The 25,878-nt window shown below is 40.8% G+C and overlaps 1 protein-coding gene across 1 annotated transcript in view; it reads left to right on the top strand.

The window, feature by feature from the left end:
- LOC123745038 (tubulin alpha-1A chain) overlaps nt 1-23,696 on the top strand; it is a 32,042-nt gene extending 8,346 nt beyond the window's left edge. The window contains exons 2-9 of the mRNA XM_045725306.2: nt 15,490-15,712; nt 16,423-16,595; nt 17,233-17,361; nt 18,389-18,588; nt 20,575-20,749; nt 20,879-21,031; nt 21,666-21,829; nt 23,287-23,696. Of these exons, the coding sequence (XP_045581262.1) occupies nt 15,490-15,712; nt 16,423-16,595; nt 17,233-17,361; nt 18,389-18,588; nt 20,575-20,749; nt 20,879-21,031; nt 21,666-21,829; nt 23,287-23,422 (1,353 nt within the window). The 3' untranslated portion in view covers nt 23,423-23,696. The remainder of the gene's footprint in view (nt 1-15,489; nt 15,713-16,422; nt 16,596-17,232; nt 17,362-18,388; nt 18,589-20,574; nt 20,750-20,878; nt 21,032-21,665; nt 21,830-23,286) is intronic.
- Nucleotides 23,697-25,878: the final 2,182 nt, after the last annotated feature.

Genomic DNA, 25,878 nt, shown 5'->3' with positions numbered 1-25,878 from the left:
ATCGTCTTGTAAATAATGATTAATACCGCCCTAGTTATGTCAATGATGGCCACAAATATTTCTTAAGGCGAAGCCAGTTAAGTAACTTACTTAAATCTGTCCTCAAGCCAGTTTAGTAACTGTTACTTAGATCCGTCCGTGATTAAGGCCGGGCTAGTCAGACAACTGTGTTTTTTTAGGGATATTCCTGCGCGGGCCCTAAGCCTCTGGCTGGCCCACTAAGTGTTGCTTGTTTCTGTTTTACTTGGGCGGAGTATGAGTATTTATGACTCGTATGGTCGCTTCAGTAAGGTTTTGTCCCATGTGTTTAACAACTTTTTCTGCTCTGTTGAGTCAAAGTTGAAATCTTAATGGGTTTGTAACTGCACTGTGTTAGATAATGTTCCAGTGGTCTGTTGGGCATTTCCCCACTGTGTTAGATAATGTTCCAGTGGTCTGTTGTGGCTGTAACAGTGCACTGTGTTAGATAATGTTCCAGTGGTCTGTCGGGCATTTCTCCACAGTGTTGACATTTCCTCTCATCTTCCGGAACCTGTAAGCCTATTTCCCATGCACGTGGGTATCCAAGTCTGATGCGATGTAAGTGTACTTGTGTTGCTCTACTGCTCCCTTTCATCAAACAAAGTGGTTCGTAGTTGGTTGAATTCTTGTACCAACCCGCAGATCCTGATGTTGCAACTGCTGAGGCAACTGGTGATGTTCTCCCTTGAAGACGAGATAGCCGGGTAACTTATGTTGAAATCCTTCCTTTGATTCCTGGCCAGTCACGTGACTAATGTCGATAACCTTCACTGAGACTAAACCAGTCCGTTGGCCGATGTTGCTATCATCCCTCGAGTCCAGGGCAGTCTAGTAACAGAGGGTGATAGCTTTCCTCCAGTCCAGGTCAGTTAGGTAACTGATGTCCTTTAAGGTTGATACAATCAAGCAACATGATCAGATCTTCCTTTCTGCGAGACGAGTACCGTGGGAGTGTATGTCACAATGGTCTTGTGAAGACTATACATTACTCTCTCTCCTTGTGCCCAACCACTTGTGCTGGACGGTAGAGCGACGGTCTCGCTTCATGCAGGTCGGCGTCCAATCCTCGTCCGTCCAAGTGGTTGGACACCATTCCTTTCCCCCGTCCCATCCCAAATCCTTATCCTGACCCCTTCGAGGTGCTATATAGTCGTAATGCCTTGGCGATTTACCCTGATAAAGTCTAAGTCTGTCTCCTTGTGGGCCACAAGGCTAACTGTGTGTATCATGGGTGGTGCTTTTGAGGGATATGAGCTATTTCTGATATCATCGAGATAACGGAATAAGACGAACTAGTGCGGGCGTATCACGACAGTGAGTGATGTTGTTGTTGTTGTTAAAGATTTGCTACCTGGAACAAAAAGTTCCAAGCAACACGGGCTATGGTGAGCCCATAGATAGTTGATTTGTATGTTGAGTGAGTGAATAAGTGGGTGGGCTGTGGGTGAGGGGTTTAACAACCTTTGTTAGAGTTTACAGAACATTTCAAATTCGCCAGACCAACAAGCCGTCAAACAAGTTCCGCCGTCGTTGACTGCCTCTGAAACTTGTGCTCAGTGGTCAATTTTAGTATGATGACTGGTGATTGGTCTGTTCTGTGTGTCGCCCGAAGTCTTCTTCCTCGGCCGCGCTGTGTTTGGTCGGTCCCAGAAGTGCTTGTCATGTGATTGGTCGCTTATTGGCGGGAACCTGCTGCTTTGTTCCCCTGGCCAAAACAACCAAACAATACAGCATAACTCTAGGGTAATGTCCTCCCAAAGTGTAGTGGTGACTTCATAAATCACCAGAACAATAGCGGTAGCAGGTCTTGGGTTATACTGGCCAGGTGCTACTCTATATATATATATCCCTGTATCCTGGCCGGGGAGGATTTACTGGGGACAAATCCTTAATTGTAGCCTCTGTTTAACTCAACAGTAAAGTGTGTACTTGGTTGTAACAACGATTCTTCGCGGCGGGGATCGTATTCCAGGGACCTGCCCGAAACGCTACGCGTACTAGTGGCTCTACAAGAATGTAACAACTCTTGTATATATCTCAAAAAAAATATATATATATCACGAGGAAGTGAATAAGAATTGTAGGGAATTTATTTTAACTTTAAAGACGTGGAAATCGTAGATATCCACGTGGTAAAATATGGGTAAGGAATGGAGTGGTGGACTAGGGTAAGTAGTCCGAGGTAGAGAGTGGTTAAGACGGAAGATTTGGACGATCTGCCAGCTATATTGGCTGAGCTGCAATAGCTAGACGATCCCTCCAGCTGTGTTAGTTGAGCTTGGGGGATCGTTCATATCTTCTACACGATCTCCTAGCTGTTACCGCATCTTTGTTTAACTATTTGAGAGAGGAAGGTTTTATGCATGTGTGTGGGACTTGGTGTGAGATGGGGGAGGGGGGGCATGGTGATTTCCCGCCTGAGGTCCCAGCGCGGCGGCGGCGGCGGCGGCGAGGATGGGAAGTAGCGGTACTGACCGGAAGTGGCAGTAATGATGGTGGCGGGTGAGCTGGGAGACTACAACAAGCTGGTTGAACGTTGTACAGGTGTTGCGTGACGAGCCAACCTTATCACTTCATTACGCTTGGTTTCCACCACCCTCTTGCCTCTTGCTATAATGTAATTGGTGTGTATATATAAATATATAATATATATATATAAATATATAATATATATATATATATATATATATATATATATATATATATATATATATGTATGTATATATATATATATATATATATATATATATATATATATATATATATATATATATATATATATATATATATATATATACACACACACATACAAATGGAAATGTCTGTTTAAGGATGGAGGCCAGACGCTTGGGGCTGGCTTCACTCAGTTTTTCCCAGTAATTACTGTTGGATACGTTCCCAACTTGGGCGGATTAGGATAAGCGTCAAAGAGAACAGTGCCACGTGACAATGTGCCAAAACCAGGGATTATTATATATTTATTTTCCTCTATGTATATCGTTAGACATTACGCACTCATCTCCACAAAATTAATACAAAAAAATCTATCGTACTTTGCCTGTAATTAGCCATAAAGCCTTGCTGGGTTTTGGAAGATAGAGGCGCTATGGAACAGGAGTAATAGAACACCTGCCATCACTATATTACGTCTTAATTTCCTGATGGTCCAGGAAATGTCACGGGCTGCTTCCTGGGGGTGGAGGCCTGGTCGAGGACCGGGCCGCGGGGACACTAAAAAAGCCCCGAAATCATCTCAAGATAACCTCAAGATAACCCTCAAACACCCTTCACTCCACCCGTTTCCGCCATTCCCCAAACAGTGGCCCTATTTTAACATATAACTTTCAATAGCAGATTTCCTTGAGTCAGTGTGTGGTATTCCACTTAGGTTTAACATCAATTGTTGTTGTTGATAACGCTATACCCACGTCGGGGATGACTGACGGTGCCGGGCTCACAAGTTGGACAGGAGCTTCTGACAGATACGTCTATTTACGTCCGGAAGCCACGACCGGATACCGTCATTATTTTAATGCAAGTGTAGACTGTGAGTGTAGAGCAGGTGTACCGGACTTGGTCTGGTCACTCCCGCATGACGTATACAAACACAGGTAAGTAGCAGGAGGCCGGGGAGCCGGTCGGCCGAGCGGACAGCACGCTGGACTTGTGATCCTGTGGTCCCGGGTTCGATCCCGGGCGCCGACGACAAACAATGGGCAGAGTTTCTTTCACCCTATGCTCTTGTTACCTAGCAGTAAAATAGGTACCTAGGTGTTAGTCAGCTGTCACGGGCTGCTTCCTGGGGGTGGAGGCCTGGTCGAGGACCCGGCCGCGGGGACGTTGAGCTCCGAAATCATCGCCAGGTAAGACACGCCGAAGATGTGGTCAAGACACGCTGAAGACAGTGACAATGTGGTAAGGATATGGTGAGTGCAACCAAGGAAATATGTCTTTAAGTGTAGATTGTAAAGCGGCGGCGAGTTACCTCAGGCGGTCATACCCCGCTGCGCCACCTGATGAGCTGTAATTGAAGGACGGTTACATCCCTGTCTTCCTGCGAGACTTTAACACCTAGTGGACGGTCCTCTCCCCAGCGGGTCAGCTACACCTAGTGGACGGTCCTCTCCCCAGCGGGTCAGCTACACCTAGTGTAGGACCCTCCCTGGAGCACAGCTACAGCTTGTGAAAGACTCTCTCTCAGGGATATGAAAAATTAATAAATCGAACTGCTCTTCAGTACGAAGCAATTCTTGGAGAATAACAAAAAATTGATGTTTCGAAAGTTCTAGTGTATAGGTCTCTTATTGAGGGGTAACTATTTTGTAGCTTATTTTCTCCCACAGACGTGACCATACATTTACAACGGTAAGGAGCAGATATTTCTTCTTGTGTTCTCCACGGGCAGGGTTAGAGGTGTGTTAGACATCATGGATATAGCGGCTACGGTATATAACCAGTTATTGAGCATTTGACCATATAAGGAGACCAGTGCTTTTACTATGGTCACACCATACATACAATATAAACATTTACGTCTGTCATACAAAAACGGGATTCGAGATATATTCTTTTGCATATAATAAAGCTGGTTATTAATCAACAACAGGGTTGTTGATTTGTGGAACCAATTACCGCTTAACGTGGTGGAGGTGGGGTCCCTCGATTGTTTCAAGCGTGGGTTGGACATGTTTATGAGTGGGATTGGGTGGTTATAGATAGAAGCTGCCTCGTATGGGCCAATAGGCCTTTTGCAGTTACCTTGTTCTTATGTTCTTATACAATACCTAAAGCCACTAATACGCACAGCGTTTCGGGCAAACCGAAAATACTTGGGTACAGGTGCAGTATATCACCAAGCGTTACATAATGCAGAGAGCAAGAATGGTGAGTGTTGAGAGGCAGGGGGTAGTGTGCTCAGACGGCGTCCAGCAGTATAGTCGCCTCCCCTTTCCTGTTGCAGGTCTTCTTCTTGGGGTCATTACCTCCCCCTCTCTGTTACACCATCTCTCCTGCCGGTCACTACCCCCCTACTCCTTCTTATACATGATCACTTATGAATTACTAGAACAAAAGAACAAAGGCAACTGCAGAAGGCCTATTGGCCCATACGAGGCAGCTCCTATTTATAACCACCCAATCCCACTCATATACATGTCCAACCCATGCTTGAAACTTGAAGAAAGGTACTACTGTACCTTTCTTCTATAAGATCCTCTTCTGTGGGTTTCCTCTTCTTGTAGATCTTCCCCAGCGGGCATTTTCCCTCTTCAATAAAGTCTTGCCCATTGGGTTACTTCTCCGTTCTTGGATATGTTTAGATTTAGGAAAGACTTGGGTAAATACTGGTTCGGTAACAGGGTTGTTGATTTGTGGAACCAATTACCGCGTAACGTTGTGGAGGTGGGGTCCATCGATTGTTTCAAGCGTGGGTTGGACATGTATATGAGGGGGATTGGGTGGATATAAATAGGAGCTGCCTAGTATGGGCCAATAGGCCTTCTGCAGTTACCTTTGTTCTTATGTTCTTGTATAAGGTCGTCCCCTGTGGGTTTCAACCTTCCCCTTCTTATATAAGGTCGTCCCCTGTGGGTTTCAACCTTCCCCTTCTTGTATAAGGTTCTCCCCTGTGAATTTCCTCCTCTCCTATGTCAGGTGTTTCTTTATGGGTTCCTACCTCCTTCCTGTTTAAAGTCTTCCCCCTCCCCCCTTAGGGTGGTTTCTTTCACCCTATGCCCTTGTTACCTAGCAGTAAAATAGGTACCTGGGTGTTAGTCAGCTGTCACGGGCTGCTTCTTGGGGGTGGAGGCCTGGTCGAGGACCGGGCCGCGGGGACACTAAAGCCCAGAAATCATCTCAAGATAACCTCAAGAACCCCCCCCCCCCGTGGGTATCTACATCCCCTGGTGCTGCTCGCTGTATAACGACAGAAAATACAGTGAGCTAAAGATAAGGATTATACAGCTCCTTCTTGGGGCACAGCTGACGCAAGTTTATTGGACTGTGTATTCTGCGAGATCGTTATCCGACGCAGGAAACTACATAAAAATGGAGTTGCTTCAGTTTCAACTATTTCCTGTGTACTCGCGGCTCAGCGGCGGGTGAACTAAGTATGGATGACGGGGTGGTGGGGGAGGGGGCGTTGTCTGGTGGTGGGGGAGGGGGAGGGGATGTCTGGTGGTGGGGGAGGGGGAGGGGTTGTCTGGTGGTGGGGGAGGGGGAGGGGTTGTCTGGTGGTGGGGGAGGGGGGGGGGTGTTTGCTTGGGAGAAAGAGACGGTGGAGGGACGGGGGCTGGGGTTGGGGGGGGGGTGGAAGATGATGGGTGAGGTATGACTCATAAAGCGTCTTCCCTCCTTTCTTCTATTTCTCCACCTCCTATCAGTCGTCTTACCTGGGACGCGGTCGGGTCAAGATACCTGCTCCGCACCTTCCCCCCCCCCCCCCCCCATGCTGGGTACTGAGATGGAGACTCAGTCACCAGAAGACATGGCTACTTCTCACGGCGCTATTAACATGGACTCTGAAAGCAGCCAGTCAGACGAGGAGGGCGTGTTTCAAGAAGTTCTGACAAGGAATAAGAAGAAACGAAGAAGACAGGAGGCAAGGCGTAGTGTGGACAGTAATACACTTAACGGAAACGATAAAAGAATGAAGAACGACGCCGAGACTGATGCAGACAAACGGACGGAACGATGTCAGGAAGGTGAGGATCAGCGGAGATGGAGGCTTCTCTTCCCTGCCTCATGCACGCTGGCCTATCATCAGAAGCTGCTGTGGACCGTCAAACTCGGAAGAGAACACCGCAAGTTCGAGCCCCTGCTGAAGGAAGGTGTAAACAGACCTTACTTAACGGTAGGTTCTATGGAGGCAGTGGAGTATCTTACCCAGCAAGGATACGATGGAATTCTTATGGAAATACCGGAGGGGAACGAGAAGCTGACGAAGGTAATTATCTATAAATACCCTCAGATTCTGGACCCCGAGTTTATACTCGACGACCAACGATTTGTGTGGGCCAAGCGTCACCTTATTAAAGGTGAAGCTAGGAGTCAGGTGGTGGCTCTAGTGAGAGGTGACGTACCCGAAAAAGTGTTCATCACCGGGGCTGGCTACAGGCATGTAGCAAAGTATGTGGAAGAGCCCATAATATGCCTGAAATGCTGCAGATGGGGGCATAAATCCTGGAGATGTCAAAATGATCCACGATGTCGTTTCTGCGGAAAGTCTCACCTCTCTACTGTGTGTAGAAACAGACTGAATCTGGGTGAGAAAATAGTTCCCAGATGCTGCAACTGTGGAGGTGTTCACAATGCGAGCTCGGCTGTGTGTAGCAAGAGGCCGAGTATGGCTGTTCTCCGGCCGGTGAATGTTACAGAGCAAGCAAGAGCTCTTACCCAGACACCGGGAGCACAGCAAAACAGTCTGCCCCAAACAGTGCCAGTGAACCGGACGAATGCGTGGGTAAAGGAGTCACCTTTACTTAGGCAGGCTCCAGCAACAAGCAGCCACGCCACCACTCAGGACTCCGGCAGTGACAGTGTAACGGTGAGTGAAGTGGCTACTGTGGCTCAGAGAGAGGGTCATAATAATATGGTCAAGGAAGTGTGGGCTGAACTTAAAAAAGTTGGTGAGTTCCTCCAAAATCTGGGGCAGAGAATCGAGTCCATCGAGGCTAAATTAAACGTTCAGGAGGTCAAGGAAAATCACAAAACGGTGAAGGATAATCAGGATATAGTGGTTGAGGACAAAGATGAAATATTGAGTGATGAAATGAAGGAAAGTGAAGTGTGTGTGAATGATGGTAGTCGTAGTGAAAGGAAGAACCCTATAATTACACATAAAATGAAGGAATCATTTGGGCCAATAATGGACATCTCAGGGCTGAAAAAATCTCTTGAGAATCGCAATGTCGCTTTTACTGGTGAACTTGGGAGGAGGTGGGAGATGTTATACAAGGTATGGCTATCATTTAGTGAACTTATTGGGGATGACTTAGGCAATGAATTGATTAATAATGGATCACCCTAGACTGAAAGTGTTGTCATGGAATGTTAATGGTTTGAGAAACAGGGTTACAGATGTTCATTGTTATGTGATGGGAAATGATATTGATGGTGTAGCTCTCCAGGAGACAGGGGATAGGAATGAAGGATTATTGAAATTAAATGGCTATAAAGGGTTTCACCTCTTCGCTGCAAATAACATCAGAGGCACGTCGATTTATGTTAAGAACTCCATACCAGCAGAGTTAGTAGAACCGCCATCAAAAACGCAAGGTATAGAGAGTGTTTGTGTTAAATTATCATTAAGGGAAGGGGAATTTATTGTAGTTAATTTGTATGTATCCAGGAACTGCTTCGACGCTAACTATTTACCTGACTGCATTTATACTAATCCTTCACTGGTCATTGGGGACCTTAATGCTCGGCACACAAGCCTTGGGACAGTGGGTAGTATTAATGCTAATGGGGTCAAGTGGTTACAGTTTCTACAAGATCATCCAGATACCTGTCTATTGGGAAACAATGAACCAACTCACATCAAGGGAGGACGGCTTGACTATGCCTGCGTTTTAAACTCTCAGGGGATTATGGGGGAGGCTCGGGTTGTTCGGGAACTACTTAGTGACCACTTTGCCTTGAACGTTGAATTACCACTGGGGAAAAAACAAGTCCACTTTCAAAGGAAAAGGCTAAATATTAAGAAAGATATGAAAAATTATTTTATTCAAAATATGGGAGATTGGTATCAACATTACACGCCGCTCTGCGTTGATAGTTTTTACGAGGACATGGTCGTGAACATAGAGAAATTAGTACAGAGGGAAAATAACGGGGGCAGGGGAAGCAAGACGCACGGACCTAAGAAATTTAAATATTCCAATGATCAGCAAGTCAAGGGATGGGAGAGAATGCTACGGGGTGCGCATAAAGCATGGTTAAAAAATGGAAGGAGGGATGAAGAGAAAAATACAATGTTGGAAGTGGCTAGGGAATGCAGTCAGGTGAGGAAGGAGGCGCGGGACAGATACTGGCAAGACTTTGCTCAGGCCATTGGTAATACTAAGAACCTTAAAGACATATGGAGAGCAGTAAATAAAGTCAGGGGTTGTAAGACTAAATTCATTGCTCACTCAGATCCAGGGAAAGTTGCTAATGAGTTAGTAGATAAATGGGCAAGTGCTGCTGGTATGGAGTCCTTACCTGCAGACACGAGAGTCACCATTGAGTCATGGGAAAATATTAGAAATGGAGTAACTTTATGTGCCTTAAATACAAGATCTATAGCATGCACTGAGATAACCCACGATGAGCTACTGGATGCTATAAAAAGTGGCAGCTCCACTGCTCCGGGAAAAGATGGAGTAACGTATGACATACTTAATTATTTAGCCGGTATGAAACCTAATCCCTTACTTGATTTGTTTAATATGAGTTATAGAGAGGGAAAGTTACCAAGAAAATGGAAAGAGGCTGTCATCATTCCTATCCCTAAGTCAAACGGAGGCTACAGACCTGTCTCCTTAATATCCTGCTTTTGTAAAATGATGGAAAGGATTTTGTTAAATAGGCTACTCTACCTTGTAGGTGATAACATGTCCAATAATCTCTTTGGTTTTATCAAAGGCAAAAGTACTGCGGATTGTCTCTTAAAGTGTTTGTCTAATGTGGATGACAATTGTAGAGTTTTTGTTGATCTACAAGGAGCGTTTGATAAAGCCAATGGGGAAGTAATCTTATACGAATTAGCCAATCTGGGAATAACAGGGAGATTGCTACACTGGATAAGGGATTACCTGCAAGGCAGAAAAGGTCAGGTGTATTACCAGGGATACATGTCTGAGGAACGGAGGTTTCAGTTAGGTACCCCACAAGGGGGAGTATTAAGTCCCACCTTATTCAATGTATTAATGAACAGATTAGCATCAGAGATGTATCCTCCAGGGGTCACGACGATCATATATGCTGATGACATTCTTATACAAGGCACTTCTGGGAACAAAATTCAAGATGCTCTTAACATACTTGGTACAACCTGTCACAAGTTAGGCTTAGTTATAAATGCAGATAAAACCAAATACGAGTATAGGAAACGAAGAAATATAACACTTACTCTAAATGGTGTGGAACTGAGCCGTGTACAGAAGTACAAGTATCTGGGCATGTATGTTGGATACACATGTGAGAGTAAAAATGCTGAAATAAATCATATCAGCACCTTATGTAAAGCCCGTCTGCATCCTCTAAAAGCACTGGCTTTTTCTGGTAAAGGTGTTGGGGTACCTATCTTGCGGATGTTATACATAAGCACTGTTCGATCCCTGATAGACTACGCAGCACCCGTATTGTCTTACACAGGCCAAGGCAGAATTCAAAAAATAGAGCTGATACAGAACGAGGCTATGAGGATTATTCTTGGATGTCAAAGAAATGCAATGATTGAAATAATGAGAATGGAATTAAATTTACAGAGTGTGTGTGATAGAGTCCGTGACATTAACACTAGAGTATCTATTCGTTTCATGCGGAGAAAAGGAGGGGATAAGCTGTTTGAGAGCGTTCAGACCTGCTTGAGTGACGTACACACTTCCAGGAAACTGAGGGAGACTCGCTATACGAGAGGATTAGCTCATGACCTCAGGGAATACGACGTACTTGACTGCTGTAAACCCTCTCGAAAGTGTAATATGTCTGCTCCCTGGAAAGTACAGAAAATAGACGTCGAAATTGTACCCCTCAAGGTGAAAAAGATTCATCATGAACCGGGACAATTACGGTGTTTGTATGGAAGCATGATATCTCGGTTACCAAGAGGCAACAGTTTACATGTATATTGCGACGGGTCGGTGGCGGAGGATGGCAGGGCAGGGTGTGGTGTCCTAATAAGGGATTATACGGAGTTTGGGACTGTGGACAGGATAATTGAACTCCGGCTTAGTAATTATATATCATCCACACAAGCTGAACTGCAGGCCATTCTGGCGTGTTTGGAGGAAGTACGTCATGACGACAAAAATGTTTTTGTATTTGTCGATAGCCGAGGAGCACTGGAGTCCTTAAACAGTAGAAACCCAGTCTTCATGTCTATAGTGGAGGACTGTAAGAGAAGAATAACTGAGATACAGCTGAAAGGTTATAGTGTGAAATTCATGTGGATTCCATCTCATGTTGGAATAGTGCTTAACGAGGTGGCGGATGACTTGGCCAAACGTGCCACATCAAAACCACAAGTTGACATCGAATGTGAATTCACAATGAGACAAATAAGAAGCAAAATCAGAAATATTCAGGCACAGGCGGGAGTGGAGAGGAGAGAGATAATGTATGAGAGTAGTCAAACCATGCAACACTACATGTATGTGAGTCAAAACACCCATTTCACTTATGGTAAAAGGAGAAATGCTTGGAGTGACTCTGTGTACATGCGGCTCAGGCTTGGGTACAAATATTACTGGGAATATGGGATAGATGTTCATGGTAATAACACGAAGTGTAAACTATGTGGTATGTTAAGGTCTCACACCCTTGCCCATTATGTTCTTGATTGTCCGTTGATTAGTGTATATAGAAACACTGAGATAAGGACTGTTCCTGAACAAATAGCCTGGATGTGTCACAACGGAAAGGTTGATGATATTCTTGAGAGATATAAGAATTTTGCACCAAGATTGTAATATTTTGTTGAATTATCTGCAGGTGTCTTGCAAATTGTCTATACAGTATACCTAGGTCATAAAAGTATTTGTGTGTACGTCTGATACCATACTACTTGTGAGGGAGGAAATGTATATGTTTACCTCTCAGAATGTTTGGTAATATGTTTATTTGTGATGTGTGTCTATGTATATATTAACACGTTGTACTGAACGGGGTGAGAATAGCTTGAGCTACCTCATCCCTTTGTGTGTATTTTACCTCAATAAACTTATTTCAATTTCAATTTCAATTTCCACCTCCTATATCCCTCATTTACTCTTATCTTCTGTCTACTTTCATAGCCAATTGTCCTCTTTGGCTCCTTGTACAGTTCTCTATTCCCTGATCTGGTATCATATTTGAAGTGTTTCTGCCCGAAACGCTGCGCGTACTAGTGGCTTTACAAGATTGTAATTACCATATTATGTATCTTCACAATCCCAATGTACCTTCTTGTATATATATATATATATATATATATATATATATATATATATATATATATATATATATATATATATATATATTAGTATATTTTGGTAGCAGTCTTTCCTGTAGACATATATTATTAAATATGACCGAAAAAGTAAGATTAATAATTCTAACACGAATTTTCTCAATCTTTCGTACATTTCGTTTCACTGTTGGAGGTAAATCAAAAATCAATTCTCCAAAATTCATTTTTATTTCTAGTCTGACGCGACACGAGCGCGTTTCGTAAAACTTATTACATTTTCAAAGACTTTAGTTCACAAATACACAACTGAATAGAACTTACGCATCTCAGATTTTATATCTACATTTGAGTGAGGTGGAAGGGGTGATGTGGCATTAGCACAAGACAGAACAAGATGTGGTATTAATAGGGTATTAATTTCATCAACACAAGACAGAACAAGAGTATTAATAGGGTATTAATTTCATCAACACAAGACAGAACACGAAACAATGGATATTGAATAGAAGTGTTTGTAGAAAGCCTATTGGTCCATATTTCTTGATGCTTCTATATTGGAGCGGAGTCTTGAGGTGGGTAGAATATAGTTGTATATACACAACTATATTCTACCCACCTCAAGACTCCGCTCCAATATAGAAGCATCAAGAAATATGGACCAATAGGCTTTCTACAAACACTTCTATTCAATATCCATTGTTTCGTGTTCTGTCTTGTGTTGATGAAATTAATACCCTATTAATACTCTTGTTCTGTCTTGTGTTGATGAAATTAATACCCTATTAATACCACATCTTGTTCTGTCTTGTATTAATGCCACATCACCCCTTCCACCTCACTCAAATGTAGATATAAAATCTGAGATGCGTAAGTTCTATTCAGTTGTGTATTTGTGAACTAAAGTCTTTGAAAATGTAATAAGTTTTACGAAACGCGCTCGTGTCGCGTCAGACTAGAAATAAAAATGAATTTTGGAGAATTGATTTTTGATTTACCTCCAACAGTGAAACGAAATGTACGAAAGATTGAGAAAATTCGTGTTAGAATTATTAATCTTACTTTTTCGGTCATATTTAATAATATATATATATATATATATATATATATATATATATATATATATATATATATATATATATATGTATATATAAATAAATAAATAAATAAATAAATATTGAGGGAGGGGGTATACAGGAAAGGAAAATATTAAGTACAGTAGTAGGTAAGGTAATACATATTTATTATTAGACCGCTTAATTAAAACCATCGCCATGGACCAGGGAGCCGGTCGGCCGAGCGGACAGCACGCTGGACTTTTAATCCTGTGGTCCCGGGTTCGATCCCGGGCGCTGGCGAGAAACAATGGGCAGAGTTTCTTTCACCCTATGCCCCTGTTACCTAGCAGTAAAACAGGTACCTGGGTGTTAGTCAGCTGTCACGGGCTGCTTCCTGGGGGTGGAGGCCTGGTCGAGGACCGGGCCGCGGGGACACTAAAGCTCCGAAATCATCTCAAGATAACCTCAAGATGATATAGACGCGGGACATTGATATCACTACTTTCAGATGATATGTTTATCACTCAGAATGTTCAGTAATATGTTTATTATTTGTGATGTGTCTATATATGTGTGGGAACCGACCTGTGAGATTTATATTTATTTAATTTATATGAATTTATATTTACATTAATTTATATACTTCGATAGCAATTTGTATAATGATAAGTGGACTGTATTTCTGCAATAATCTCAATCTCACAAATCGATCCTCTACACATTAGGGGGGTTTATATTAATTAAATTTATATATATGCAGCCAATCAAACTACAGTATTAGACTACATACATTGAAGAGGTTCCTTATCTTATAGTACAGCAGGTTAGTCCACCAGGTATAACTAGGGTGTAGACTCCACATTTTCCCTCTTTGAGGTAGCTTCCATCACCCTGGTAACTGATGCACAAAGGATACTTCCTCGTCTTGACCTGTCAAAAGGGCGCTAGCTGTAAAGCCAGATACCTATATATGACAGGCATATCAGAGAAAATACTGTACATGGAACAATAAAGACCTGGCTTAATTACCTTTAGTTTGAGGCTATCTCGTGCTCTAACCGTCTAACCCTACCCAATGACATTAATGGCCACTAATGATAGATAATGGGTTTCGGAAAGAACACTTAACTTGATTTGTTGACAGCGTGTTGAAGATGGTACACCTTTGGTTTCCATAACACTACGTCCAAGTAAAATTAACAGGAGCCGAATTTGCTCCCGTGAGCCTCTGGTCTGATATCAACAATGGCAATGTCTAACACTCCATACTATTGACGCTACTGGCCAACATTGTCCAGATATGATAGGAGCCGAATTTGCTCCACGCGTCTCGGAGGTGACACAACAATGGCTGCCCTCCCTCACCCTGACGCCTGGCTTACATTGTCCAGATGTCAATAAGTGATAGAAGGGTCACATTTACTCTACTTTAATACTGATAATTAAGTTAATTTATATGAGATGTTTTATGATGGTAAAGTCCAAAGACTAATGTATTTAAGAATAATTCCCAGCAGAATAGCTGGTGAATTATAATAGTATGTGGTGATGATATCCCGTTTTCTTTAGACGGTAATTCCACTACAAGTTACGTTTTCTATGGGTAACTTGTTTATACAATACAGCTATTATCTGTCTGTATGATATATTAAATGGTGTCGGATTTTCCGACAATATGTATGAATACGTTGTACTGAACGGGGGTGAAAATAGCTTGAGCTACCTCATCCCTTTGTGTGTATTTTACCTCAATAAACCTATTTAAATTTAAATTTAAATTTCAATATCACTATTCTATACGATAGGCATTGTGTACATCACCAGCGTTGATTAGTACACTGCTTCTGTGTTCTTGGCTCCTAGTACAACCAGATTCAGGAAACGGTACAAAATTCTGATTAAAGTTGTTAGAATAATATGAGGCTTTTCGGTGTTTATACACTGACAATTGATTTTGATTGTTGCCGCCAAAGGCGGCTAGTTGACTGTGCGCCCCATACTCATCCTGTGAGCAGTAGCGCAAAAAGGATTACAGACAACACAAAGGAAGATTATTACACTAACAATTACATACATCTTGCACACCTTATAATTATAATGCTTACATTCCTGGGCTCTGTGGACTAAAGTATAATTACACATGCAAATAACAAAATACAAGTCTATATAGTTTATCCTGTATTGCGCAAAAACATGCATGACTTTGTTAGGGGAAAAATTATTCTCTTAAAATAACCACTGTATATTTTTTTCCCTGAACAGCGTGAGTGCATCAGCGTCCACATCGGGCAGGCGGGCGTACAGATGGGAAATGCCTGCTGGGAGCTGTACTGCCTTGAACACGGCATCCAGCCCGACGGCCAGATGCCCTCAGACAAGACTATTGGTGGCGGCGACGACTCCTTCAACACCTTCTTCAGTGAAACATCATCCGGAAAGCATGTGCCGAGAGCAGTGTTTGTAGACTTGGAGCCTTCTGTCGTGGGTGTGTATTACCGCCACCACACTCTCCTTGTCCAACCTTTCCCTGTCCTGAACAGGTTTTAAGAGGTTCCTCCAGAACCTCAGAGGTTATAGAGGTTTTAAGATGACACCCTTGGGAATCTGGAGGTTTAATTATAGCACCCTAGGGTTATGGAGGTTTTAAGATGACACCCCCTGGGGTTCTGAGGGTTTAAAGATGGCACCCTAAGGAAAGTTATGGAGGTTTTAAGATGACTCCCTGGGGGTTCTGGAGGTTTAAAGATGACACCCTAAGGGTTATGGAGGTTTTAAGATGACTCCCTGGGGGTTCTGGAGGTTTAAAGATGGCACCCTAAGGGTTATGGAGGTTTTAAGATGACTCCCTGGGGGTTCTTGAGGTTTAAAGATGACACCCTAAGGGTTATGGAGGTTTTAAGATGACTCCCTGGGGGTTCTGGAGGTTTAAAGATGGCACCCTAAGGGTTATGGAGGTTTTAAGATGAATCCCTGGAGGTTCTGGACGTTTCACTCTCGGGTAGGACTAAGAAATGATCTAGGCTGGTAGGATTTTAAATGAAATGCGCAAGTGTTAAGTAATAAGTATTTCCTCACGTGATCAATATTCATAACTTATAAACCCAACTTATAACGCATGTGACGAGGAAATAATACAAGGAATGTATAGTGTGACACCTAAAGCCTCGCCAATCATACGACTCTTCCTTTGGTCAGATGAGGTGCGCACAGGGACTTACCGTCAGCTGTTCCACCCTGAGCAGCTTATAACTGGGAAGGAAGACGCAGCCAACAATTATGCCCGTGGTCACTATACAATTGGAAAGGAGATCGTTGACCTGGTGCTGGATAGACTACGGAAAATTGCAGACATGTGTACCGGCCTTCAGGTGATCTAAAAAATAAAATAAAACAAAAGTTTGTTAGATCTTTAATGTTTTTCAACATAATTTGATAGTAAATGAATTTTGTCGTACCACAAAAACGATATGTAACTTGACAAAACAAATAGCTCTTATTCTTTGTATTTAATTATGATATAGTGTAAGATTAACTTTGGTACAGTGCTGAGGAATTAATTTAAATGGCTGTTAAAATAGTTAATTTCAGTGATATGTTGAGGTTATTAAAAAGACAGCAGACAGCATCATATATATAATAATCTGATAGCTTGTAATCAGAGCTGAACAAAGGCTTACGAAGCACAATGACGTTAACACATCATCATGCATTACTCTATTTTTTTAGTTTCCTTTAGAAACAATTATATTTCTTCTTCATAAGTCACAGGACACGGGGGGTAACAAAGAACTCATTTAAGCTGTCAACAGCCCAAATATCGAATGAACAGCTCCTGCTAAGATGATAAATGATTTCCATTACACAAACTTCTCATATCACATGTATTCCTTCACAATGAGAGATGGCCTCTTCACCATGTCTCAGATCATGAGTTGAAGTCTAAACAAATATTTTTAAACGTATCAAGCCATAAACAACATTCTATAATTATATAATATTTTTCAGGGATTTTTGATCTTTCATTCCTTCGGTGGCGGGACGGGATCAGGCTTCACCTCACTGCTCATGGAACGTCTTTCTGTTGATTATGGCAAGAAGAGTAAGCTCGAATTTTCCGTCTACCCGGCACCACAGGTGAGCTTAACCTAGATGTTATGAGTTTCTGCAGCCTGTACATCATAATTAATATCCCTCTTTATGCTTTTATGAGTTGGGGAGATAATTGTCCAGAGAGGATAGGAGAATTTAATAATCAATGAAATTACCTACCCCTCCCCAAATTGGTAAAGATGAAGACAGTTCTATACGTCATAACGTTATTGGAAAAAACGTATCAGAAAATATCATGAGCCTTCCCCCACAACGGCCTCTACAGATGATGGCCAGCAGGTATATTAAGTTAAGCAAATTTACAGGGAATAGTTTTGATAAACAGTTTTGTTATAATATATTGTACACAGGTAGCAGTATAAGTTCGGAATCAGAAAAAGAAATTCTTAGGAGAGTTAAAACACCGAGTCTTACATTAAAAATTAATAAATGTTCTATATTTATGTGTGGTAGGCAGCAAAATTAAATTATATTGCGATTTGGTTGAAGAGCCAATAGCTCTCCGGTGCATGTTCCTCTAACATCCCTGCTTTTATTTTTGGAGAAAATATTATTTAAAAGGAGTTTTAATTAACATACTATAGGATCTGTTGAGAGGATATACTTATTTTTGAGAACCTGGCCCATAATTGGGTTCATTTATATGAATATATCATCCGGCGGTGAACAGAACTCCTACATGCTCCTTTAGGTAACTATTGAACAATATGTTAGGGTTTTCTTCCTATTGGGGAGTGTTGTACATGCTGCTATGGCGGTGTGTTCACTCACAAGATGAGTGGCGCTGCCCAATACTGTCACTATGGCGGTGTGTCCACTCACAAGATGAGCGGCGCTGCCCAATACTGTCACTATGGCGGTGTGTCCACTCACAAGATGAGCGGCGCTGCCCAATACTGTCACTATGGCGGTGTGTCCACTCACAAGATGAGCGGCGCTGCCCAATACTGTCACTATGGCGGTGTGTCCACTCACAAGATGAGTGGCGCTGCCCAATAAACTCGCCCCTCGGGGCAAAATTTAAAATTTATGTATAATCATTTTCCATCAGGTTGCTACGGCAGTCGTGGAACCCTACAACTCCATATTAACTACCCACACTACCCTGGAACATTCAGACTGTGCCTTCATGGTAGACAACGAGGCCATCTATGATATCTGCCGAAGAAACCTCGATATTGAGCGTCCTTCCTACACCAACCTCAACCGCCTTATTGGTCAAATTGTCTCTTCCATTACAGCCTCGCTCAGGTAGGCCTAATTTTGGAACTTTATTTTGGAATTTGTTACTTTTTGTATTGCAAGATCTATCCAATGGTAGATTTTAACGCAAATGAGTATAGTAAAACAATTAAATGTTTAACAGTTTTAGCTTATCAAAGTTAAACTGTTGTGGCGACAGTTGTACTGCAACCCGTTCTCGCACTTTCTACGGTCAATATTGACTTATTAAATAAGTGCATATGTGACATACTAATTTATTGTGAATATTTTAGTTTACCTTGAAAAGCTTAATAGAAAACACCGACCTTACCTAACCTTCTTAGTACTGTATGTTAAGATAAGCATCTTATTGCTTCGTAATTACAATTATTACTTAACCTATACCTATAAGCCTTTGTGTATTGACTGGGCGCGGAACTCTTGCTAGCACAGTAGCTACGATATGTCTGGCTGGGTGGAAGTTATAAATTAAGCTGTAAACAGCATATATATTTTCCTGTCATCAACATACTGCAATTTAGCCTACTTCTTTAATCATAAATAAAGGGTTTATTTTCAAGTGTGCAATTTAAAATGTTATATTAAGGTATATCGTATACAAGTTATTATCCTGAGGCCAAGTGTTTAAGTTACTTATAAAAAACTAATTTAAACTTTATTTTTTAAATAAAACGTTGAGAATGCAATACAGTAGCTACTGTAGCCTATTCTTGTCACAAAAACCATTAGTAGTGAATTGGACCTTTCTAGACAAATTTATTTTTGAGCATAAAGTAAACATATTAGTAATACGTAGTTTATTTGTTAAATAACTGCAATTAAAAGTACTGAATATTTAAGATCAATATTAAAAAAGTAAATTTGTTACTTTATTTTGGGTGTTTTTATTATTTTACAGGTAAACTCACAGGTTCATTATTGTAATGCGGGAACCAGTGATGAAGTGAAGAGGGGGGCGGGGTATTTGTGTACTTTTTTTATTAAATAACATGTTATATAAAGATTATAATTACATCAATTTACAATGGAAAATAGTACATTTTATAGTTTATACTAGGTAAAACTAGGTAAGTACTCCACCGTCTTTCTTACCTTTGCATAGTGTAGTCCGTTTAATTGGTTGGTATCCACCATAACATACATATGTAAAAATAGCTTTGTCACTCTCCATAGTAATTTTATCAATTGGAAAACTGAGAGACAAATACCACACTTTAGACAAAATTTTGCAATTGATTATTACAGCCTTCTGAAACAGGGTTAATCTCTTATTTGACAACATATTCGTAGTTACTATTATATTTCTACATAGTACTTGCCTAATTGTAACCAATGTTGCTCCGTATGTTTTACACCAGCAAATCCAGAGTCTTAATAGACTCCACTACCCTGAACCATGAACCTGTCCAGGTAACCTTATTACACAAACTGTTAAGCCCCATACTACACGTTTTGTTTTTGTTAATAACACCATCTATTGCTCTCTCAAAGTTGTCTAACTCATCCTGAACATTCACCACCGAGTCTTCTGTCGACACAAAAATAGTGGTATCGTCTGTATAACCAACAACATGAAGTGTCAGTGTATTGAGGGCATCCTGTTCACGTCATTGTCAATAAATATGGCATCATTTGCAGGCGATGAGTTACAATAACGTGGCTAAAGTATGATGACCAGACCACACACTAGAATGTAAAGGGACGACGACGTTTCGGTCCGTCCTGGACCATTCTCAAGGCGACCATTCACAATCGACTTGAGAATAGTCCAGGACGGACCGAAACGTCGTCGTCCCTTCACATTCTAGTGTGGTCTGGTCATCATGGCATCATTGTTATGACAGTTGCATGTCATGTCAGGTGTCAGTCACGTTATGTCAGGTGTAGCACTCATGTCGGGAACACCAGTCATGACAGGTGTAGCAGTCATGTCGAGAACACTAGTCATCTCACGTGTATGAGATACACATGTGCTGCAAAACAAAAATCCTACATTGCGTGGTCCTTTTGCAGATTTGACGGTGCCCTCAATGTTGACCTCACAGAGTTCCAGACCAATCTTGTGCCTTACCCACGTATTCACTTCCCACTGGTGACATATGCTCCCGTCATCTCGGCGGAGAAAGCCTATCATGAACAGCTTTCAGTCTCGGAAATCACCAATGCCTGCTTTGAACCAGCCAACCAGGTATGTAAACGAGAGGCGCTCTCCTCACGATTCAACAAAGGATACGCAGCAAAATGGAGTCTCTTGTACAATTTATAATTCCCGTTATTTCTTGTTGGATAATATTGCCTTTAATCAATTCCTTTGCAGATGGTGAAGTGTGACCCGCGTCATGGAAAGTACATGGCATGTTGCTTGCTGTATCGTGGAGATGTGGTTCCCAAGGACGTTAATGCGGCTATCGCCACTATCAAGACGAAGCGCACGATTCAGTTTGTTGACTGGTGCCCAACAGGCTTTAAAGTAATGGACTGATTTTATTATGACTAACATGAATTAAGATGTTGACGAGACCACACACACTAGAAGGTGAAGGGACGACGACGTTTCGGTCCGTCCTGGGGCCAGATTCACGAAAGCACTTACGCAAGCACTTACGAACGTGTACATCTTTCCTCAATCTTTGAGGGCTTTGGTTACATTTATTAAACAGTTTACAAGCATGAAAACTTCCCATTCAACTGTTGTTATTGTTATAAACAGCTTCCTGGTGCTTCGGAGCTCATTAACTAATTAATAATTGGAAACAAAGCCGCCAAAGATTGAGAAAAGATGTACAGGTTCGCAAATGTTTGCGTAAGTGCTTTCGTGAATCTGGCCCAGGACCATTCTCAAGTCGATTGTGAGAATGGTCCAAGACGGACCGAAACGTCGTCGTCCCTTCACTTTCTAGTGTGGGGTCTGGTCAACATACTTTAGCCACGTTATTGTGACTCATCGCCTGCATTAATTAAGATGGATAAAATAATCATTAATATATGTTGAAAATATTCTTAATATAACGTTTATGTTGTAAACCTGCTTTTTAACTGTTTATCATTGTTCACACAATTTTCAATGCCAATATGAGAAAGTGATAAATATTTTCAATTGTCAGGTGGGCATCAACTACCAGCCTCCAACAATCGTGCCTGGGGGAGACCTGGCCAAGGTGTCAAGAGCTGTCTGCATGTTGTCCAACACCACTGCTATTGCAGAAGCCTGGGCACGTCTAGATCATAAGTTTGATCTTATGTATGCTAAGAGAGCTTTTGTACACTGGTGAGTTCTAAATAATGTAAAGAATACTTTATTAAGTCTATTGTTATGCAAGTTATTTATATTGTGGAAGTTCAATGTATCTGCACTCATCTTTTACAACATTTTTTTCAGCTGTATTTTCATGTAAAAAAGTGTAATTACCTTTTCGAGCACGTTATCGATGCTAAGTTTAGTCTTAAAAAATACTATTGTTATGCAAGTTATTTATATTGAAGAAGTTCAATGTATCTGCACACATATTTTACAACATTTTTTCAGCTGTATTTTCATATAAAAAAGTATAATTATCTTTACGAGCATGTTATCGATGTTAAGTTTAGTATAAAAAAATACTAAAAATACTATTGTGCAGTTAGTTAAAGAGAGCTAAAAGTAGAAACATCGATCTAGAGAAATGCAGTTGATAACATTAGACTTATATAAAGATAATATTTCGGCTGTAGGGGCGTTATCAAATAATGGAGATACACAAGCCCAGTTCTTGTAAAGGAACATAAAGGCTTACGAGGTGGGAATGGTAATAAGTTATGCAGGTAATCTATTTGTTCAAGTATCACTTTAGCAAGTTGGGTGACATGGGCTACCTTGCGATGATTTCGGGGCTCAACGTCCCCACGGCTCAGTCCTCGACCAGGCCTCCTGTAGGACGCGGCTGCTCACAGTCTATCGTATGAATCACAACCTGGTCGATACACGCGTGGAATCATTTCCCCGTCGAAGCGATAATTATAATTTTGTTTCAGTCTAAAAATACAACTAAAAAATTTCAGGCACAATGGTTTGACCTTCCATAAGTCACAATGGTAATTGTAAGTTTAACATCGTCTTCAATAAAGTTTATCAACTTGATAAATGTCTACATAATGAGCAGTAACTATGATTAATGTAAATGTGAAAATGAACCAGTAATTATCAAGATAAGGCACTACCATTATGATTTCATTCTGATGTATAATTCAGTGCACGGAATTAACTACTATTCAAAATGCCGACAAGAAATCAGAAAAACATAATCTTTTATATGTGAGAGTCAATCATTGAGCAGAAGAAAAATATATAATTATATAAATTCATGATATTAAGTATTGGCTATTGTTAATCTTAATTTTTTTAAACTAAATATTATAGAAGACATTAGTTCTCACAAGATGTAGAAATGTAAGCAGATTAGGCTACTTATACCTTCATTTCAACTACCTTTCAGCCATTCAAATTTATTCCTTTATAATTTTACTTCAATAGGAATCCTCTCAACCTGATGACTATCCCCCGCTATTTACTTACTAATTTAATGTTTGTTCCTTATAGGAAATGATATTCTATTTAAATCGGAAGTGTATATCATGAAACTCAGGGAATATGCAGAATATAGTTACTATAGGTTCGTGTTGTATATACTATACAACACCGGTTCGTTGTTATTGCCACCTAAACTTATTAAATGGTGTCCATTTCAGGTACGTAGGTGAAGGCATGGAGGAGGGAGAGTTTTCAGAGGCTCGGGAGGACCTGGCAGCCTTGGAGAAGGACTACGAGGAAGTTGGTGTGGATTCTGCTGATGGTGATGGAGAGATAGAAGGAGACGAGTACTAAGCATAGTCATCAAAATTCCTCTTAATGTTTTAATTAACTGGATAATGACTTTTTATATCATGCTCTTATCACTTTATTAAAGAGACAGTGCACACAATTAAAATGATTTAAAAAATTAGTTTTGATAAGTGTTCAATTTCATTCTCTTAAGTCATGTATAATTGTCTGGAGTCTTCCTGGTAGTTAACTTAAATAAAGTATATTTCCTTGGGTATTTGAATATGTAAATGTGCTTTATTAGGTGAAATTTGAAATATATGATGGTACCTACAAATCACCTTTGACTTTCCTCAAAGATATATTTTCACTATATATACTGTACTAGCTCTCCAAAGCTGTCTATGTCGGACAGACGAAGTATATGTATGTATGTATATACAGTATATATTTTTTTTTGTTTTTTTTTTTTTTGGGGGGGGGCCGAGATAACTTTGATTTAATTTTAAAATATCAATAATAACATATTTTCAACTGCAAGTTGCATGGAATGCAGCTTGCGGGTGTAACATGTAGTAATTTGCAACTGAAGCTGCTGGAATGTATATAATTATATTTAACAATGGAAGGGAGTACCACCTCTGGCTGGAAGAAGGGGGACCCATAGCCTCGGAGGAAACCACACATAACGCATTGGAGGGAATGTAGGTCCCCTCCAATACATTATATTTATATATATAAATGTTCATATATTATATACAAGTCCACTACAAGTCCGTAGTGGACTTGTATAGTAGTGCGCATTGTATAAATGTATGGCCACGTTTTTGGTTGAAAAAAACTAGCCCGGAGACACCCCACACTATCCGGTGTTGGATAAACTTGGTCACGCATTGGATGTTGTAATTTATTCCCACTGACACAACATTTGAGATGGTGTTCTAGCCCGGATATCTCACCTCCTTAGTTGCTGACATGCATTTTCTCAATACAGTACTGATTAATATTTACTGAGTGTAATTACTTAAATTTATTGGTTACGATTTTCGGAGGTTTTAACAAGAGTTGAAACTTTGGTCTCTGTACGTATGAGAGGGAGGAAGTTTTTCTTGAAGTGCCAATTGGAGGAATCCTGACGACTCTCATAGCAGTTAATCAAACCTTTAAAGCTTATCATGGAAGGATATTCAAACAGGAACGTCGACATCTAGTGTTGAGAGGATAGAATAATACTCTAATATTTAAGTCAATAACCTAAATACCTTATCACTATATCTTCTTTCTGAAAGTCGACCTTCCCAATTTGGCGAGAAGAAAACATTGATAGGTTAAACGTGATCAAGTCTCAAGTTGTGAGAAGGACTGATCAGGTGTTGGGATAACATGACTGTGTTGACGCCTGTACTTGTATGACACCATGAGTCTTTACAACTGAAGCCGAACCTGTAAATTGTCGAATTCCATTTAAGTATTATTTAATCCCATAAGGGCAAAATATGAACCTCTTTAACTTTGCAAGAACTATGTACCCATCACGTGAAGGTTATTATCCTTTATAACAATGAAAAAATGTAATGGTTTTCGTATCTAACATGAAATAATAATAACATTCTTACCTGGAAACACGGTTATACAAAAATAAGAATAATGCCTTACTGTGTTTCCAGGTAAGAATGTTATTATTGTTTCATGTAATAATAAAGAATAACAAAGAACACTCTTCAAGTGTTGAATGTATACAGAACATAAATAATACCAATACCGGCTTACAGTTATGGGATGAGAAAAATACATTATTTAGTGGTTATTTACATTGAACCAGACTGTAATTTCATGCGCTCTGTGTTGTGATCTAGTGCACTAATCACAATTTATATGAGAACGATATACACACATCATTAAAATATAAATAAAATGCTTAACTTACGACTTAGCAGCCCAGAGCTGGTTTTCCCAACAATACAGAAATTATTTTCAATTTGAGCGATGTTATTTATTTGTTGATCTGTACTGTGAAGACAGAGTGCGATTTTGATCCAGTTATAACTAATTATTTATTACCCATCCCTTCCTCTCTCCCATCGGAAGGGAGAGAGAGGGCTTGTATTATACGGCTTGATAATGGTCCAGGACGGACCGAAACGTCGTTGTTTCTCCATCTTCTGATGTTATTGGTCATCATGTCTTCAGCCACGTTATTGTGACTCAACGTCTGCATGATTTAGGAACCGCGTGCCATGCTTGACCTAAGATATAGTAAACACCAAAAGATAGTAAGATTTGAGTACTTGAGTACACAATCGACTTGAGAATGGTCCAGGACGGACCGAAACGTCGTCGTCCCTTCACCTTCTAGTGTGTGGTCTGGTCAACATACTTTAGCCACGTTATTGTGATTCATCGCTTGCAAGATTTGAGTATAATGGATTCTCTTGCAATAAGGTTAACCTGATGTAACTTTTTAAAAATGATTTTTTGTATTATGCACCTCGTATATATATTATGTTCTGTAACTAGCG

The sequence above is a fragment of the Procambarus clarkii genome, chromosome 57 (assembly GCF_040958095.1).
Source record: "Procambarus clarkii isolate CNS0578487 chromosome 57, FALCON_Pclarkii_2.0, whole genome shotgun sequence".
Classification (NCBI taxonomy): domain Eukaryota; kingdom Metazoa; phylum Arthropoda; class Malacostraca; order Decapoda; family Cambaridae; genus Procambarus; species Procambarus clarkii.
This window is presented reverse-complemented; position numbering and strand designations above follow the sequence as displayed.